Below are 21,238 nucleotides of genomic sequence, written 5' to 3'. Positions count from 1 at the left end.
TGACAAATACTAACCTCTCAACAAAAATCTGAATGAGACGATGATGAATCAGAAGGTGAATTGTCTCATCATGAATTGGTTGCTCGAAAAGAAAAAAGAAAGACAGATCGAGATGGGCTTCTCTCTACATGTATAGCCAGAATGGAAATTCCTGTTAGGCTATTTTCACTTTTCTACCGTTTTTTATCGTTGTTACCTCTTTCTCCTATCAGCCACCTAGCACCCAACACCCATATATTTAAACTTGTTTTCATAGAGTAATCAATGTAATCCTTATAGTTAAATTGTACATAGGTTGTCAATTGCTTCACATCAATAATTTATCATAAATCTTTCCTTCATTACTTATATGATTCATGCGTCTCAAGGCTAATGGTGAAAATAGTACTAATATGATCTATTGACTATTGTTTGTTGTACCCAAACTTTGGTTCCAACACTGCTCATGAGCTGCTCTTTGGTAGAAAATAACCATAGGAAATGCAAATATGCACTTGATTTTATCTGACCCACTATCTGTAATGCTCGAAAATGTGAAATTCAATTGTTGATCATGGGACCCACGAGGAGTACAAAATACCGAGTAACTAAACTGTCACAGGAAATGTTGTCCATTGTTCACTCATGCATAGATGTTGAGATGGTCACCAGCTCACCTGAGCAACGGACAACTTTGAATTCATCTATCTCGCAAGTATCTATATTAATGTTTAAGCAGAATCTAATCCAGAAGAAGTCATTTTTCTTCTGATGCGGAGTCTTCATCGTTGGATGTGGGGAGACGAACGGGGAGGGAGGCACAAGTTGGGGTGAGCTACATGGCTCGAGACCTAGAGAGTTGAGAGTGTGTGAGGAAGGAGACATGAGGGTCTGGCGGCCATAAGGCGGCATGACCATAAAAGGCACTGGGGGTGTGTTTGGTTTTTCGGATGGAGTTTCGTAGAGATGTATCGTATAGTTTGGTTGAGCAGAAGCAGGCTGGGTAGAGTCATAATTATTGAAAAGAAGAGTGTTTGGTTGGTTGTATGTCTGGACAGGATGAGCAGAGTTCATGTTTGGTTGACCAAATATGAGGCCTCATGAGTGGATGCAAGAGTTGAGATTGTGATTGATTGCTCGCATGAAGATAATTTTGTGATACTAATAGTGGGCCCACCTACATGAGCGGATACAAAAGCCTGCATCCATCAAGCCAAGCTACGGAGTAAAGCTCGAATCGAGCTTCACTCTCGAGCCAAGCTGAAGGTGTATATTTATATCCGCTGGGCCAAACTTGAAAAGTGGATGTAGGTAGCCAAACAAACTTCTCCATAAGATTACACGTATCCACCAGATCAGGGACAATCAAACACATCGTGGCAGGAGCAACGCAGTGGTGCCACGGGCGTGGCATGAGCCAGGGAGATGGGGAAGGCCAGCGGGCTAAGTTGGGCCTGATGGGAGCAGAGAGGTAGAATTGAGTTGGGCCCAGGAAGGAAGGGAATGACAGTTGGGGAAAAGGACAAATCAGAGGGACAGGTAAGTTCCATCTGACAAATACTAACCTCTCAAAAAAAAATCTGAATTGAGACGATGATGAATCAAAAGGTGAATTGTCTCAGCATGAATTGGTTGCTCGAAAAGAAAAAAGAAAGACATATCGAGATGGGCTTCTCTCTACATGTATAGCTAGGTGAGAAAACGGTAATGGAAATTCCTGTTCAGTTGTTTTCACTTTTCTACCGTTTTTGACTGTTTTTACCTCTTTCTCCTATCAGCCACCCTGCACTCAACAGCCATATATTTAAACTTGTTTTCATAGAGTAATCAATGTAATCCTTATACTTAAATTGTACATAGGTTATCAATTGCTTCACATCAATAATTTATCATAAATCTTTCCTTCATTATTTATATGATTAATGTGTCTCAAGGCTAGTGGTGAAAATACTACCAATATGATCTATTGACTATTGTTTGTTGTACCCAAACTTTGGTTCCAACACTGCTCCTGGATTGCTCTTTGGTAGAAAATAACCATAGGAAATGCAAATATGCATTTGATTTTATCTGACCCACTATCTGTAATGCTCAAAAATGCAAAATTCAATTGTTGACTGTAGGACCCATTAGGAGTACAAAATTTGACCTTTTGAACCATTGCTTGGATGTACAATCGGAGACCGCGGATACATAGATCTCATCGAGATGATTTTGTTTTGCTATCTAACGTCCCGTTTGGACACTAGGTGAAGCCATAATGAGCCCAAAATTTTTAGACCATTGGATGAAAAGGGAAAAAATAAAAAAGTAAACAGAAGAGATAAGATCGAGTGGGATCAGTCACCACCCTGATCTCCACCTATTCCACCCGATAGTCCCGACACCTATCTCGCCTGCACCAAGCTCTATCAGCCCAACCACCCATCGCCGCACCGCAATTGCTGCCCGTCGCACCATGCCGGTCGACCGACCATCGCTGGTGAAGGCTATCGACTGGGGAGGGAGGGCAGAGCAGGGGAATTGCCGGCTAGGAAGAAAGAAGAAAGGAAATAAAAAAAAAGGGTGAGGAAGAAGAAGGAGAAGGAAGAGGAAAAGGGAGAGAAGGAGGAGGAAGAGGAAGAAGAAAGGAGAAGGGAGAGGGAGGAAGAAGAAGAGGAAAGGGAGGGGGGATTTCGGGAGTTTCACTGATTCTATCGTCAATCCGATTTTCTCGTTGAAAATGTGACTTCTAATTAGTCCTTAGATGCTTGTGGTTAGTGGAGAGCGGTCGTGTTGGTAATAGATGATCCATTTACCCTGCTACGATATAATTTTAAAGTTTAGGCCTAACAAGTGTCGAATTCGATCGTATGGTTAAAAGGAAGGTTGTAGGCCCCATTGATAGTTCTTCGTTGGCTTCGGTCTAGGTCTTTTTGGTTAAACGGTTTAGAAGTTTTTTTTTTATATTAGTGTTGTTGTCCGATGGGGGTTAGTTCGTGAATCATTGTCCAGTTCTTCGTTCTTCGATCTAGATAGAGGAGGTTCTCGCTCTGTGTCTTGCAAACAAAGATGTAGATGGTTTTATGTAACCCTTGGATGTTGTGTATGTGGGGTTTTCAGGCAGGGAGTGTCTTCATTTTCTTTTGTTGTTGCGGCGTTTTGGTGCTAATGTATGTACTTGTTCAGGTATTGCCACTTAGGAACGCATCTAGTTCCTGATTTCATCATCGGTGAAGGTAAGTGAATGTAGTGGTTGCGTTATGCTATAGTTTATTATTTGATCACCTCTATCTTTTAATTAACACACTTAATACTCTTTTAAATTGAATGTGAACATATTTCCTCTGTCTACCTTTTGAAGATTTGATGATTTCATGGATTATGAGGTAAAAGTAGTGGGGTATGTTATTTACTTGCAGATGTTTATACTCTTCATATGCAATACTTGAAGTATATTCATATGTTGGAAGTTATTTCTTTAGTTTATGCATGAAGCATATCATGAGCACTCCATCTTGCATAGGAAGTTTGGTCGCCGCACTTAGCTGTGACCGTACCAGTATAACGTCGTATGTTATTTAAGAAGGGGTACGGCGCACACCCTTATGTTACCATAGAAGGAGTAAGAGTGAGAAAGAACATAGCATGCGCATCCGTATGCAATCTCATGGAAGTATTTTATCTTGAAAGTTATGCTTTTACTTATGCATGAACCATGTCATATATATCCATCTCATGCATTGGAATGTTGCGCATTGTTCGCGACCATACCAACACGGTATTGTATGTTACCCGAGAAGGGGTACGGTGCACACCCTTACAATGCTTGTGGAGGGATAATGGTGAGGAAGAGTATGTCATGTGCATACATATGCATTCATTTGGATGTCTTTACTTTAAATGCATCGATGTCGATCTTATGATGCTAAGTCTTTAATATCGTTTTGGATGATACTGCTAAGGTGAAGTCTTAGCTAGCAGATGATAACATGTGGATGTTGTATTGTCAGGCTTATTTATATATTTTAGATAATGTTAACATTTTTAGCTTAATATCTTTGTTACATATGTATGTTTAATCATTTATAGCTTAATAGCTTATTAAAGTAATTCACTTGCTGAGATATTTGAATCTCATCATTGCTATCTTTCCAAGTGCGACTTTCGATGACATCGAGCGTACAAGATGGGTAGCAACATGGCTTTTGCACAAATCACCTCCGCTAGTTGTTTTTTAGGTTGTAATATCAGCTCTGTGTCTCTTAGTTGTTGTGATGTATATCTATCTTATTGTGGTATAGATGTATGATCGAGGCTTATTTCTCGTTTTGCTAGAATGTTTAATTTTGCTAGTATGATGATATATTTATCTCTCTTTGTGTGGTGATTGGTCAGTTATACCTCTAGTTACAAGGGATGTGTTGCTGAAATTTTTTATTGTTTGGCACACTCATAGGTAGGTTAGTAGCACTCCGGGCTTGTGATGATCCTTGGAGTGTTAAGCTATCAACAGTTCAACACCGCTCCTTTGCACTTTGAGATTATTTCCAAAATACATGTCTTATTAAATGTGCTTGTTATTTGTGTAGTCATATAAGACGTGTCGTATTGTCATATATTTATATAGACTATAGTCATATCATGTGTAGCATTACTGAATTTGTCATATGAGATGTGTGACTTGTGGGCTCTGACGGTCCCAGTGGAAGCCTCACACCGCCAGATGGCGCCCATGCATTGGATGCGCGTGTTTACTGTTTGCCTCGTGCAAGGACGCTCACACGCCTGCTATAAAGCTTCTTTCACTTGCAGTGTTGCAGACAGCGACACTGCAACCTGAAATGCACTAGCTCACGCTTGACGACGCATTACATGTAGACTCATGCGGTGGTGCCAAGAACCGCATGCTTGCCAAGGCATGGGTCTCATGGTGGCGTTGAGGAGGAGGCGCCGGCCGGGACCGGGGCGGAGGAGGGTGCCACCGATCAGAGGCGGTGCCTGCTGGAGAGGCTCGAGAGGATGCCCGAGGAGGACAGCGGTGCATTCTTGGCAAAGATCAAGCAGAGGATGGACAGGTAATTAATCGATCTCACAGGAGAGGAACCCTCCTATTATGCTTCTGAAATCTTGAGGAATTTTGGTTCCTTTTAAACAAAGAAAATCCACTGGCGAGGGTCTCAATCTCGTACGTGTTTATGCTTTCTGAAATTTTAGAAATTTAATTTGCGTCCTTTTAAACAAAGAAATTCGTGAAATTGCACGTGTGCACAGGGAAGCTTTTGATTGGACGACGGGTTTTGGATCAAAGGTTTCTGTACGTTTTCTTTGAAACTAGCTGGCATTGTTCATGCACGGCTAAACAGGATACAAATTACAGTGAGATGATCCGAGAAAACCACAGAAACATGATATGGGATGCAAGTTTGGATCATATCCACTTTGCCGATATGCATGATTCACTTGACACGAACCACTGTTCCTTGGGACCACAGCTATCCTGGTGTAATTTAGTCTACACTGCTTTTTTTCCTTCTTCTTTTTTATCTTTTATTATGTGCTTTCTCCGTTTCTTTGCGCAGAACTTTCTCCCCCATTTTTTGAAAAATAAGTTTTCAGATAGGTTTATTTCATGTTCCCAACGTGACCAAGCCGGTCTAAAGTCGGAAGATGATGCTGAGCTTATGCCAACCCACCAAAACTACATGGGATGCCCTTGCTTTCGCCACGTGTGATAAATTAACTGTATATCTTAATTTCTTAATGAAACTAGACGAGTGACCAGCACAATGGTGTGACTACTGTTATAAGTAGAAAGAGTTTTTCTAAAGTAATGTCTAATTTTCGAGTGTGCATGTTTTCATTGTGCAGCATGCACGCTCAATCCTCCATCCACTGGGCATCCGATGTCGCCTTATCGATTTTTATAAGAGCATCTCCAACTGATCACTCAAATTTAGCTCCCTATTTTTCTATATAAAGAGCTTTCTATCTAAATTTTACTCCCTATTTATCAGCGCACTCCAATCGATTCCTTAAATTTAGCTCCCTTCCCTATACACCATTTCATTGTGGATCCACCTGTCAGCCCTCTCGTGCTCTCTCTCCCTCTCATCTCCTCACCTGCGCAAGAGCACCAACGGTGCTCTCTCTCTCTCTCTCTCTCTCTCTCTCTCTCTCTCTCTCTCTCTCTCTCTCTCTCTCTCTCTCTCTCTCTCTCTCTCTCTCTCTCTCATTTTCCCCTCTACTCCATAGCACAACAGCTCGCCAAGCTCTCCCATCCCCCTCCCCATCAATGAGCCGACCTCCTCCCTACCCCATCTCCCTCCCTACTGGTGGCGGTGCCGCCCTAGCTGCGTCCCTCACCCAGCTCCCTCCTTGCCGGCCCCTCTAAGTGACGGCAACGTGGGGACCTCAAGTGTGCCACCCTTCACCGCTCGCCCTAGGGGGCCTCCTCGTCACCACTCTCAAGCGCGCCTTCCCCATCGCCGCCTTCCTCCAAGACGACGCTTGAGCTCAACCCCGTCGTTGACTTACTCAAGCCGCCACTCGAGATCAACCCTGTGGTTGTCCTCCTCCGCCGCTTGAGCTCAAAGCGGGCACTGCCCGAACTCCCTCCCCGCACGAGTCGGGTGCAAATCGATGGCGGGAATCAACTTCCATGCCTGGTAGAAAATAGGATAGCAAGCAGGATAAGCTCGCTACATTTGGCCAGCGAGGGAGGGCAAGTAGCGAGCCCTCGAAAATAGGGAGGGGGATAGAGAGCCGATTGAAGCTGTTTTTCTCCCGTTTTTGCTAGAAAATAGGATAGAGAGGGCAATAGAGAGCCGATCTGAGTTGCTCTAACCCCCAGTTGCATTCACACGGTACGACGCGTTGTCCACTCCTCTTCGGTAAAGTTTTCTCACCAGTGTTTTTTCTACCCAACAAATGCTTCTATTTCGTGGCCCACATGTCATCACAGTTCTCTGGTGAAGGCAATGACATGGGGAGGTGATCGGTTTTGGGACACGCGTGTTTAGACCATCGAGAGTCATGTTGGTTCATTTGGTGGCCCTTCTCTCTATCACTAGGTTTGTCTCTCTCCCTCAGGCGATTTTCGTCTCCTGCCCCCCAAATCGATTTGACTAGGGTTAATTTTGCTGTTCGATCCAGTGGCGGAAATGGAAATCAGAACCGGGTGGGAAGGGAGCACAAAGGAAGTTGAGTTTGTCATCCTGCTTTATGCATTCGAATCTGTCCCCCTTTTTCCCTAAATCATGCATAGATTTTTGAGTTTTTGCCATGGTTTTTTTATTCAACATAGAGGAAGCGAGGGGGGAGGTTCGTGCATGGAGGTGAGCTCATTGGATTCATGTGTTGGTTAGGTTTTGTTTTTGGATGAATCAGGGATTTGGTTTGCCTTTGCATTAGAATTTTGTGTTCTCGAATCAGGGGGTTTAATTGGAGGTTTTTTTGCCTTTTTTGTTTGGTTAATCCAGTTCAGCGCGCTACATCATTTGGAGTTTGAATCTGAGAACCATTTTAGTGGGGAGAATTTGGATCGGATTGTGTCCAGGAAGGTGAGTTCATACATATCCCTTGCTCTTTTTTTTTTTTTTTTTTTTTTGCTCTGGGTGCACATGGTTCCTGCTATCTAGGGAAGTGGAGGAAGTGCCTTTTGCTATAGGGAACCTACTATCCATCAAGCATGTCAACGTTAATCTTTCGTGTCACATATCTAGCCTGCAGGAAGTGGAGGAAGAAGAGGCTACAACCACCAATCCTGTAACTGTACCTCCTCCCAACCTTTCAATAATGCCCCCGCTGCTCAGGGCTTCTGAGCCATCCATTTAGAGCAACGATCTCATCCTTAGCTATGAGCTCGTTAGATTTGCTTTTTGGTTCAAACAAATTTGCTCTTGGATTTGGTATGGATTTGCTCATAAGATGATATAAATTTGCTTTCTGATTTTTTGTGGATTTACATTTGTAAATTGGAGAAAAATTGCTCTTTTTAATATATATTTGCTTGTAAACTGAAACAAATTTATTTTTTGACTTTGTATATGAACTTTCTCTCTGAGTTAGTATGGTTTTTTGCTTGTAAATTTAAACAAATTTGTCCTCTAAATTTGTATGGATCCATTTGCTTGTAAATAAAACTAACTTGCTTTATGAGTTGGTACAAATTTGCTTGTAAAATTAAACAAATTTTCTCTTTTCTGACTTACTGATTTGTTTTTGTAAATTGAAGCAATTTGCTCTCTGAATCTTAGGGAAGCATACAAATTGCTTTGATTTTTTGCTTGGAAACATGTAGTAGATTGATTTGATTTTGATTTTACACAGTTTCTAAAATTGCTTTTGAATCATTTGTGACTTCTTGCAATTGTTAACAACATTGCTTTTAGACACTGTCGAGGGTAAAAATCCTTAACAGTGATTCCAAGGTGTATCGAGCGACGGATGCGTAATCTTTGTTCGGGGAGTGCCTATTGAATCTATTTGTGTATGTGCAACTTAAGAACACCGAGAATTATCAAGGTTCAGGCCCCCCTTAGGGTAATAGCCCTATATCCTGTGTATTCTTTTCTTGTGGTCTAAGTTGGTTACAGATGATGTTCTTGCCTAGCCTTCTTCTCGTCCTCTTCTTACAAGCCTGGTACGACCCTTTATATATCAGAGGGAGAGAGATTTACACGTGAGTCAAGACATAGACCTAGACCTAGCTAGAGCTTCCCACCTAGGCCCATTATTACTAAGGGCAGACATATCCCACTTGCTCTACGGTGCTACAGAGCCTGTCCCATCGCTTCACCGCCTGCGTCATCCCAGTCGTCTGGACTGCCCTGTCCCATCCCCACGCGCCGCCTACGTACCTGCAAAAAACCTCCTAACATGCCTGTCAGGCCGTCCCGTAGAGTTTAATGCTATAGGACGGGACATGGCAGCTCTGCGTTGACCATGCCTCGGTCGACTAGAAATAAATACTCGAGTGAAAAACTATGTACTGTGATTAGACTGTTTAGACACATACTTGCCCTGCGACCAGAGGAGACTAGTCACGGGGTTTTCTCCCGCGACCTGGTGATTGGTCACGGAGCTTGGTCGGAGAGCCTGGTTGCATGGTCGCTGGCTAGTCGCGCGGTTGCTGACTGGTCGCGTGGGGTGACCACGGTTTTGAACAAACATTGCATACAACACCTGCTGATATTTTACCAGTGTGGGTCCACCTGCGAGGGGACCCCACTATTCTTTGCACCGACAGTAGCCCCCAAGCTCCTTCGCGGATGCAATAGACTGAGCAGTTTGTCAAATGGTCTTGGTTGGACCCAGTCGAACCACTTGGGCCCTATGTGAACATGAGTTCACCCAGGGAGTGGTCAGCGATACGGTCCACTTTCGTGGTTAGCCCAGAAAACCGCATCCCGAGAGGAGGTTAATTGTCCGTAGAAAAAGGATAGTGGAAGAGAGAAAATAGGGAAGCGTGCGCAAGGGAGAGAATTGTGGGAGAGAGAAACCTTAATGGACGCTAGATTTCGAGGGAATTTTGGTTCCCCAGATGGATCCTTGGGAGCCGGGGCGGCGGAACCGAGTCGATCCTATAAATGGGAGGACAGACGGTCCTAGAAATCTCTCTGCCATCCGAGCCTTCGCGCTAGAGACCTTCGCCTCCAGTCCCCACCAGAGTCTTTCAAACAACCACCACTGCATCCCCATGGCGCCGCACACTGGAATAGAGGCTGACTTCCCCAAGTCCAAATGCACAGCCGCGAAGCTGAAGCAGCTGTACGAGAATCGACTGCTTCCGTGTCGCCTGTCCTCCGGGTACCACCCTGGGGGAGAAGTTCCCGCTCCCCTCCAGGGGGAGATTGTAATCTTTGCTTCGTTTTTCTTGGCAGGTCTCATCCCCTCCTTCTCTGAGTTCTTCTGCATCATCATTTCCTTCTATGACATCTGCCATCTTCATCTGAACCCCAACTCCATCATCATGCTGAGCGTCTTCGCTCACATGTGCGAGAACTTCATTGGGGTCGAGTCATGTCTCGATCTCTTCAGATTTTTCTATGTAGCCCAGCTGCAGCTAGGGCCGGCCATTGGGAGCTGCAGTTTCCGTCTCCGAGACGGTATCGCAAGCTCCTACTTGGAGATGAACCTAAAATCGTCGTGGTCGGGCTGGAGGGAGGAGTGGTTCCACCTCACGACCGACAACTCCCTCGACAACCTTTGCGTGCCCGAAGCGCTGGTGCGCCTTGCAGAGAGTTGGGTAAGCTCTCCCATGCCGATCGCCGAGCTACTATCCGTTGCCGTCCGGTTCAGGGTGCTAGGGAAAGCCAGTTTGTCAGGGTCGGATGTCATCTGCGACTTCATCAAGCGCCGGCTGTACCCCTTACGGCGAAGGGCGCGCCCGGCCTACCTGTACACCGGAAGCGATGATGATACCCGGGAGAGCTCCGCTGGTAATATTACAGCCGTCCCCTTGCCTCAAGAGGCTTGATCAGGTGGTGTTTTACTATCATTGTTTTTAGATCTTCCCGACGAGGTCATCGACCTGAGGGTCAAATCGCTGATGGTAGCAGTCACCAGGAAAGGAGGCCCTCCGTGTGTCCCTCTATGTGAGCTTCCTCCAGCGGAGAGGGCCCGGATTAGGCTGGTATGTTTAGTATTTTCCCATAATTTCCTATTCCAAGTTTTTTCCTTGGTCAGAGTTTTATTTTATGAACAATCTTCAGCATCTTCTCGAGGTCGATGCCCTGAGGCCAATAATCGATGAGGCCCTTTGGGAGATCGATCAGGAAGTGTCTGCCCCCGCCCCGGACGTCCCCTATCTTGGTTGCGCTTCGCACCCAACTGGGATGGGAGACAGCCAACCTCCGCAGGGTCAGGTGGTGGTCGAGGGTGACGACCCCGTGAGTGATGCCGGTCAGCAGGAGGTCGACCAGGCGCCCTGTGACCAGTCCAGGACCGACCCAGCATCCAGCGATCAGACCAGGACCGACCTGGTATCCCGCGACCAGACCAGGACCGACCCGGTATCCCGCGACCAGACCAGGACCGACCAGGTGTCTTGCGGCTAGTCCGGGACCGACCCAGTGCCCCATGACCAGACCCACCCTGGCTAAGCGTGGTCCGACCCCGCCGTCGTGGACCTAGCGTCCGCACGGCGCGGGAAGAGGGCGGCGGGAGGATCATCGGATGTGGAAGCGTCAAAATGTCCCCGCAGGATCCCAAGCGTTGGCGACCCACTCACGGGGTTGTCCTCTCTGACCAGCCGATCTGGCGGTTTCGTGAGGGCCAAGCTGGTGCTTCGTCCTCCGTCACTGAGATAAGCTTTTCTGGGCAGGTGTAGATACTTTTAATTGCTCTTTTCTTCTTGATTTCACAACTTTGCTCATTTGTCGTAGGCCCTCGGCGACCACCGTGACACCCCCCCCCCAACGGTGCCCCGACTAGATACCCCAGCCCTCTACCGGCTTTGGCCTTGACCCTCGGAGCACTGACGACGGCTCCAGGCCCCACGGGCTCGATCGAGGAGTCCGTTTCGACTCCTGACTTGCTCTCATGGGTCGACCGTTTCCCGGCTGCCGTCCGCCAGCTGGTCGAAGAGAAGGAGACGGCGACCAGCAAATGCGCCGAACTTGAGAAGCAGCTGGCTGAGCTGCAGCACAGGTGTAGTGAGCTCTCCCAAGAGAAGGCCGCGCTGGTCGCCGAGCGCTCTCAGCTCAAGGAGGATGAACGCACTACCCTCAGCATCCATCGGGAAGCCTTCGGAGCGCTGGAGGATCCCCTGGGTAGCCTCGGGCTGGGGTGATTGAGCCGAAAGATGACCACACCACCCGAGCCTGGACCTACGCCATCCGGGTCCTTGCAGAGCACTTCTCTGACCTCCCAGCCACCCTGGCATTGAGGGGCTTGGAAGACATCTCGCATGCGGTGAGGGTGACCACGGAGTATATCTTCCGGTGCTACCGCAGTTGTGACCCCAACTTCAACCTGGACATGGTCCAGGAAGGGGCCGTGGTTGTCGGACCCAAAGCCGAGGAGAGACTTCAGCGGGATTGCAAGGGGCGGTGGACTACGTGACGTCCATCTTTTGGGTAGAGGCCGCCGAGGAGTAAAAAAACTCAATTGTAACCTTTGTTATGTAACTTTTTTTAATAGAGCCCTCACGCCTTTGTTTCCTGACAAGTTTGTGTCGTTGTGGTCATAGAGTTCCCGGAGTGTCCGAGCCTTCCGCCCGAACTGATCCCCCTCCTACACTGATTAGCCCTCCAGCCCTCATCGAATCCCCGACCATATCCATCGACCACCCTTCCAACCAAGATTTCTTGGAGGCTGCGGCTAGATGTGGGCGGGGGTCTGTGGCTGAGCGGGCGAGTACATCGAGCAACCTTCAAGGTGCATTGCACCGACCACCTGCATCATGTGATGGTCCTAGGTTACACATTTAGGATTCGACCGGCTAACACTGGTGTTGCTTTCGCTCTATTTTTTGACTAGCCTGCCGGGAGGAATTACTCGAGGCGCAGAGGGACCTGGAACAGGTGACTAGGGAAAGCGCTCAGCAGAGAGATGAGTTCTTCGACCGCCTTCGCCGCTGCCGGGAAGATCTACATGCGGTGCAAAAAGAACTCGAGCGACTGACCAAGGAGAGCAACGAGTGGCGAGTGGCATTCTATAACCAACTCAGCCGAGCTTTTACCCCTTTTGACTCGTTGCTTCGGTCCGCCGGTGTCCAGGTACGTCCGACCCCTGGGAACACCATGACCGGTCATATTGAGTGGTTTTTGGCGGCCTACGAGGAGGCAGGTGGCCTCGAGCAGAGGATTCGCGAGACCGTCAGAGACCATCCTTTTGAGGTCAGAGTCTCCGACGCCTACCTGGCCCTAGCCTGCACGACCACTTCCTCGACCTGGACCTCTTACCGGCTGTCAGCACCGGTTTTGAGGGTACTCGAATGACCGCGGAGGAACTCAGCGTCTGGGCTGATTCATTTTTGTATGTCGTTCGTTCTTGTCTTTGGACTGTCCGGTTTGACCCTCTTAGAGGTATTTTTGGGTCCTAGGAGGAATGTCCTAGGTTTGTCTGGAACCAGCCCCCGGGCTTTGTAATGACGAGCATTGGCCTTTATATGGGTCTTTTTCATGTTTGGATGATGAATAGCCTTCGGTGTGCCTGTATCGCTTAGGGAGGATCGCATCAAGCCGCTCGCAAGAAACATTCCTGGTGCTGAGGGAGACCCTTAGCACGACGAGCCTTTCGGTGGCGACCAGCGCTCGACACGATTTAGGACTTCCGGCCTTGTGGTCCTTAACCCTCGGAAGCCTTTACCCTGTCATCGTGCTAGCGGGTTAGCTTTGGATCTCATCCCATCAACACGAGCTAGCGGGCTAAACAAATCTTGGAATTTGGCGGGAGACCATGTGTTTTCTGTGGAGTCCTACAACATAGAGAGTTCGATTACTTGGATATGGAAAAACTTACAAGTCATGTCCACGCTCGTCCTGAAGGTCCTGCAAAATAGACAAATAGGCTCGTCTCCGAGCAGCCTCATACACAGAGCTGGCGCTCCATGAGCTGTATGATCGGTGGCCAACCACCCCGGTAAACCCGACCGCGTGAGGCCAGGAAACTGGAGGTCGCCAGTGACCTGCGACCAGTTTCGCGCGTGGTGGTCACGGGCGTGCCTGAGGTTAGGACTGCCTGAGGCTTTAGGGAATGGTCCCATGATGTCCAGCCCCCAGACAGCAAAAAGCCAAGAGAGTGGTATGGTTTGTAGTGCCCGGGATGGTAGGTTGGTGTTCCAGTCGTGGTGCTGGCATGACCCGCACCTTTTCACCTGCTCGTGAGCATCCTGGTGGGCGGTGGGTGATTCGGCCTCCACGTCTACCTCCGAGGATGTTAGGGAGCACTGTGCTCCCCCTGTCCTGAGCGATGTATTTCAGTAAAGGATCGTTGCTCCCTTTGTGGTAGAGTTGCTCCCTTTGTGGTAGAGGCGTTCCTCTACCAAGGAGGATTCTCGCGGTTAGCCCACGTGACCTTTTCTGCTGACACATCGCCATCAGGGGTTGCTTGATTCTGAAGGTAGTCCGAGATTTGAGCCATCCAGGTCGTACCCGAATCAAACAGGGCGACCACATGATGGCCACCCGAAGTCGACGACACCAAGGGAGGCGTTGCCTCCAAAGGTGTTGCCTCTGGTGTTCTGTTTCCAAGCCAAGCATCCCTTCCACGTCGGCCTGAGACTGCAGTGGGTAGTCGTGTGAGTCTTTTTCTCAAAAACTCTGACCGGGACAAGTTCGCAAGAAGAGGCTAGACGGACTAGCCCATCGGCCAGGGAAGAAATCCTTGCGAGGGATGTGTGTGACTTCCCGGCCGACGGAGCGTTGCTCTAGCTTTCTCACTTCAGAGAGGTATGTCGCCATCGTCTAGTCTGAGTATTGAAAACCCCTCGGCGATAGGGTTATACCTAGTAGCGAGTCCCTCATCGCTAGTAGGCGTATTTCCCTCGCGTAGGTGATGCTCGTGTTCCAGTCAAGAGGCCCTCATGCTCCGCTTCACATTTAATAACTGGAAAAAAACAGAATTGAACCATGTACCTGACGATGCATGGTCCTGTGCTTGCTCCTTCCTGGTCGCGGGAAAGCATGCCTCGCTTAGAGACCAATACCGCGTCCGTGGCTCTTTGAAATCTTGCAAGGTAGGATAAGGATTCCTCCTTCTGATCAAAGGGTGGTCAGCATCGGGAAAGGAGATGGTTACCTTTCTAAGATTCTGGTAAGCTGCCTTCCTTACTAGTACCCGACGGGGAGTGGTCGTTACTCATACCAAAAGTTTGAGGTGTAGACCCTTCTGTTCGTCCTTGGGTTGAACCTGCTCAGAGAAACGACACACACGATTAGTTCCCCGATACTCTTTTGCCAAATCGAATCATACCTACCCGATGGTTTCGGTTCGCGTCACGGGGCTGGGGGTGGCAGTCCCGGCACGGTGAGCACTCTTCCGGGTGGGGCTGCCACCGAAGAAGCCTGTTCCCCCAGAGCTTGCGGTCCATGAGCTTTCCTTGGCGTCGGGAGCATGGATGCCTCTGCTGCCTCCCGTCTCCTCCCAAAGCTTTCGGATCCTGATCCAATGTCCTGAGTTTGGGACATATCAGCTCCATCTGGGTCGTACCCAACGAAGAACACCTTACAACAACTCGGATCCTGAACTTGGAAACGCGCCCCCTCTACCCGATGCGCCAAATGTCGAGGGTAAAAATCCCTGACAGTGATTCTGGGGTGTATCGAACGACGGGTGCGTGATCTTTGTTCGAGGAGTGCCTACTGAATCTGTTTGTGTATGTGAAACTCAAGAACACCAAGAACTATCCAAGTTCAGGCCCCCCTTAGGGTAATAGCCTTACATCATGTGTATTCTTTTCTTGTGGTCTATGATATTCTTGTCCAGCCTTCTTCTCGGCCTCTTCTTACAAGCCTGGTACTCCTCCCTTTATATATCAGAGGGAGAGAGGTTCTACACGTGAGTCAAGACATAGACCTAGGCCTAACTAGAGCTTCCCACCTAGGCCCATTATTACTAAGAGCAAACGTATCTCACTTGCTCTACGGCGCTACAGAACCTGTCCCATCGTTCCACCACCTGCGTCATCCCGGTCGTCTGGATTGCCCTGTCCCGTCCACACGCACCACCTGCGCACCTGCAAAAAACCTCCTAACATACATGACAGGCCGTCCCGTAGCGTTTAATGCTACGGGACGGGACATGGCAGCTCTACGCCAACCACACCTCGGTCGACTAGAAAGAGGACCTAGCGAAAGGAAATACTTGAGTGAAAAAATATTTACTGTGATTAGACCGTTTAGACACATACCTGCCCTGCGACCAGAGGAGACTGGTTGTGGGGTTTACTCCCGCGACCTGGTGATTGGTCACGGAGCTTGGTCGGAGAGCCTGATTGCGTGGTCGTTGGCTAGTCGTGTGGTCGCTGATTGGTCGCGCGGGGTGACCACGGTTCCGGACAAACATGGCATACAGCACCTGCTGATATTTTACCGGTGTGAGTCCACCTGCGGGGGGACCCCACTATTCTTTACACCGACAGACACTTTGGTGAACACGGGGAGAGCTGAACATGGAAAAAACAGGTGTTGTTTGCATCACACTCGCGCAATATAAGACATGACTAAAAATAGAAAAGAGAAAGTTTGTTCAAACATTTTTTTACCAGAAAAGATGTGTTCATGCTATATGAGTATAGCATGCACGTGCATTCTTTAGTTGCGTCCTTTTTTTAATATAATACTCCCTTCTTTGGCCAAACAGATGTAGCTTTAAAATTTATATTTATAATTAAAGAAAATCTTGCCGCACTGGCACCAAGCTGGCGAGCTATATATAATTTTTCAAAAGATTTTGCATATGCCGAATAGATGTTTTAAGCATTTAAGAATCTGCCACATTATCTTCATTTTGCTGTGCATATATTAAAATTTACCAACAGATCACCTAATCTCGTGATGAAGAAATATAATCGGCAAACTAACTTTGCCAGACAACCGGCAAATATCCAACTTTCTAAGTACAGGCGGGAATACATTACAATTGAAAAATGCAGTAACATCATGCCATTTTGTCTTGTAAGTACATGTAGACTTCTATGGAACAGGACAGGGAATTACACTCTTAGCAGTATAGGCTGATGTACACAAAATTTAAATATAGTTTGCAATTTTGCACAAGTTGCAAACTGAAAACTGGCAATCCTCTCAGCCTCACAGGAGCAAGTCAGAATGTGATCAGACTGCTTGCAAAAAGAACGGTGTTTTCTCCCGATTTTGTTAAAATATCCTCTGCACGTGCTATATATTTCTTAATAATTGCAAAAGTGATCACTGAATTCTTTTGCTCACACGACTTGTCAGACAACTTCTCATGATCACTTGTAAAAGTTGCTTTACAACTGGACCATACATCTACCCCGCGTGCAATAGGATGATGACAGTTTTTTGGTTCCAAAGTTTAAAGATTACAGATGTATGTCTGAAAGAAAAATATAAATATTAGTCAAAACAAAAAGTTACAAATTTCCATGTTTGAATTTTCAATCAAGCAATGAATCTCCCAAACCAATTCATATGCAGTAACTCTGAGGATTCCAGGATTACTGAAAATAGAAGGTCTGTGTGCAAGTTCTATTGTAATTATGCTTTCATTGCAGTGCCGGAATTGAGAACCCAACAGTTGAAGTTCGGTTTGAGAACTTAAGCATAGATGCAGAAGCATATGTAGGGAAGAGAGGAATTCCTACAGCGGCCAATTTCTTTATGAATAAGACGGAGGTACCCAAATCTATAATGAATATTGCAGTTCAGAATCTGCGAGTAGTATGATGTAAAAGTTGTTCATGTTTATGCGACAAATGGAACAGGAGGCGTTGAACCTTTTTTGCATCATTCCAACCAATAAGGCTAAGATTTCGGTACTACATGAAATTAGTGGGATCATCAAGCCTTCCAGGTACTCTTAATTTAATATCTAAATAATCCCATCTGAATCACATGACTAAGCAGTTGCTATGAGCAGCTCTCACCTGCAGGTTGACATTACTATTAGGACCCCCAGGCTCTGGCAGGACTTCCTTATTATTGGCTTTTGTAGGACAGCTTGATTCAGCACTGAAGGTAATAAACCTTATCTTCGATAAGTAAATTCCATGAATATATCTATGAGGGCGACTTGCTCTAGTAATGTCAAGCTCAGGAACTAATGAGAGACAGTAAACAGATGTCAGGGATCGTTACCTTGAATGACCGCTCGAGAGACACTGTCATTCTCTGCTCGATGCCAAGGTAGCTGGCAATTGCTATATCATGCTTGCACATAAACTGCTGGGTTATTACTATTAACCATGCTTCTCATCGACAGGTTTGTTATCAGAGCTTGTTGCAAGGGAAAAAAATCTGCAAACACAAAGCCTTATCCCGATATTTATCTTTTCATGAAGGCAAGGATGAATGCATGCACCGGAAAACTACAAAATAATGCAATATCAAATTATATCTGATAGTTATTCAGCATCCTCTTATTTACAGTGTATTCATCATGCCAGTAAAAATAACCAGTCGAGATAGACAAAAAAAGTGCAAAACCCACAAAAACAAGTATTAGATACTATAAAATCCTGAACCGAGCAAAAAGAATCCAGAGCAAAATTAGCGTGGAATAAATCATGAGACAATCACAAGTGATTGTCATAACAAAAGGCATGCTTACACTGTCATGAATTGCAGTGTTATCTGAATTAGCAACAAAGTTATAATCATGATAAACGAATCGGCAGATGAATGAATTGCACAATGGTGAGCATGTGAAGACATCACAAGTCCACAGAGCATCATCCACGATGTTGCCGATTATCTTAACCTCAACCACCCCCGGTCGGTTTCTTGCCTCGCTGAACAGCAAAAGCATGGCCATCTAAAACACTTCCCTATCACCATATCCGTGTGCTCTTTCATTTCTTTTCCTTTTCTAGATAGATGGATATGGAACGTCAAAAACACATGTAATAGTACATGGCCACATCAACTCGCTAATGGGTTGGCAATAAATTCAATATTGATACCTTTCTATTATCTTTCATGTATACTGGTAAAATGATTAATTAATTTGTCCCATATGAATATATCACTGTACAAAAAGTATCCATAACCCGAATTATTATTATTACACGAGGAATTCTCGGTCACTACACGCTTCACTTTGTTTAAGCTCTAGGATTTTAGAAGCTTATATAATTCATTTAATTTCCTTTTGACAAGCATCATCACCGAAAGGTTATGCTGACATTGTTACTGATCACATTCTGAAGGTCTACAGACTGATTCGATCATTTTCATCCATATATCTCTCTTTTTACCATTTTTCTATTAAAGGACAAAATGTAATCTAGTACATCACGAAGAGAAGTAGTTACAAACCTATCTCTTCATTTCTTGCAGACTTTAGGGCTTGAAATGTGTTCAGACATCCTAGTTGGTGATGCTATGACGCGAGTAATCTCCGGAGGGCAAAAGAAGCGTGTAACTACAGGTAAAAGTTAAACGCATTTCTAGCATAACAGGGAAAGCATACTCTATTAGATTTCTCAGAATCGATCCACTAAGGTAAACTATAAGAAAACATGCCTATTGCACCTTAATACATGAACGCTGCAGAACGGGAATAACAGGTCTTAGGTTCATATTGTTATACAGAAACTCACAAGCTTACAGCTCTTGGTGTACAGCAGTAAGATAAAACACTCCACAAGTCTAGTGATACTCTTTATTCATGTTAATGCAACCATCTGCTCATCTCCAAATTCCAGCTAATGAAGCATGATTGCATACAGGGGAGATGCTTGTTGGGCCTACTAAGGTCCTTTTCATGGATGAGATATCAACAGGATCGGACTGTTCCACCACATTCCAAATTGTCAAATCTCTTCAACAGTTTGTTCATATTCTTGAAAGCACAGCACTCATCTCATTGCTGCAGCCTGACCCAGAGAGGCACAGCACTCATCTCATTGCTGCAGCCTGCCCCAGAGAGGCACAGCACTCATCTCATTGCTGCAGCCTGCCCCAGAGACTTACGAGCTCTTTGATGACATCATTTTACTATCAGATGGGAAGATTGTATATCAGGGACCCAGGATACATATTCAGGAGTTCTTTAAATGAATGGGGTTCAAATGTCCAGACAGGAAAGTGTTGCTGTTTTTTTACATGAAGTATGTCTGAAGAAATACATTCAGTATTTTCATCACCAGGTTACTTGTGTAGAAAATGTTTATGTTATCCTCAAATTTCATAATAATAATAGGTGACTTCGAAAAGAGATCAGCTGCAGTACTGTGTGAAAGATGCATCATACCAGTATGTCTCACCTATAGAATTTGCAGAGGCTTTTCAGTCATTCCACGTCGGCACTGGATTACAAACTGATCTACGAGCCCCCTTTGCCAAGAAAAGCAGCCATCTTGTAGCTAACATCTGCAAAATATGGTGTCAGCAAGATGGAATTATTTCAAGCTTGCTTCTCAAGGGAATATTTGTTGATGAAGCGTAATTCCTTTGTTTACATTTTCAAGTTAATGCAAGTAAGCTGCTACTTTGTTAAGTTCTCACTTTGTTTTACGAATATATGCAAGATTTCAGAATCTAATAATATGAATATATGATTTGCGACGATAGGTGGTATAGAACTACTTATATCCGGATACCTTAGGGTTTTTCATCATTCTCGAGGCATATCTTTATTTTCAGAAAGGGAATTCCTGAACGTATGTAAACCGCCTGCAGAGACCTAGAATATCTTGCAAACAAGGAAGTTTATCTCGAGCCACATCTTTATTATTCTAAAGGAGGTCTGAACCTATATAAAAATCCCCATATGTGTTCTTTGATTCGTCTACTCGAAGCATCTTTATCTTTTTTGCAAGTTTGTAAGATCAGCAGTTCACCGATCATCAACAGCTGGTGCTGTCTGTGGGGATCATGACAATAGACGTTAAAACATCTTAGACGACATACAGTCAACTCCGCCCAAGCCTGCACGGAGGACAGGCTTCTCCAACGAGGAATTCTACGTCAATTTCACCCCTTCAACCAACAAGCCAGCAATTGATTGAGTGGACCTCGACGAAGAGCTATCTAGTGATAATTCTAGCGATGAGGTAAGTCGCTTCATGGATCAATGCGCCAATGACTATGGCATCGAGTTCAAGCCACTCGGTTGCCAAGATAAGTCGGGATCCTCTCCCGCAGCTTCGGACAACATGGATTGTCGATATATCTATCCGGAGCAATCCGATGGTAAATCCATGATGGATCTAGACTCCTCTAGTGGAGATTACTCTCAAGAAGTCCTCGCCATTGGAGACGGGGATGATGGTCTAGGTAATCATGATGACGATCCTACAAACACGTAGATCCCTGCTACTCCATTGCCAGGCGACGATCAACTTCCGCTAACCACGCCTTCCCAGATCCAAAACCCTAACAGGGAATAGGGTTTGTCGTCTATTGACCATCAGCAGGGGGCTCGACGCTATAGATCTTCAATAGCGCAGAGGCTCCTCCTTCTGCAAGAGGCTCCTCCTTCTGCAAGAGGCTCTCATGCTCCCTCCGATTGCAGATCTTACGACCCCCGCTGGTAAGTATTGGTTCAACTCGTTGACCGGCATGGTGAAGGAGGCTATCAACTAGGCCGAGAACTCCTATCTAACTGTCAATGAGAATAGCTCTAATCG

At 46.0% G+C, this 21,238-nt stretch overlaps 1 protein-coding gene across 1 annotated transcript; it reads left to right on the top strand.

Annotated features, from left to right (window-relative positions):
• The first annotated feature begins 15,705 nt into the window (after positions 1 to 15,705).
• On the top strand, positions 15,706 to 18,927 carry LOC133904758 (uncharacterized). Its single transcript, XM_062346289.1, has 5 exons — positions 15,706 to 16,088; positions 17,162 to 17,282; positions 17,372 to 17,460; positions 17,540 to 17,624; positions 17,728 to 18,927. Exons 1-5 carry the CDS (start codon positions 15,706 to 15,708, stop codon positions 17,794 to 17,796), a joined length of 747 nt encoding a protein of 248 aa, XP_062202273.1. The 3' UTR covers positions 17,797 to 18,927.
• The last annotated feature ends 2,311 nt before the right edge of the window (positions 18,928 to 21,238 follow it).

This window comes from Phragmites australis, chromosome 2, assembly GCF_958298935.1.
Source record: "Phragmites australis chromosome 2, lpPhrAust1.1, whole genome shotgun sequence".
Lineage (NCBI taxonomy): Eukaryota > Viridiplantae > Streptophyta > Magnoliopsida > Poales > Poaceae > Phragmites > Phragmites australis.
The sequence above is the reverse complement of the archived record's forward strand: the minus strand, read 5'-3'. Positions and strand labels throughout refer to the sequence as shown.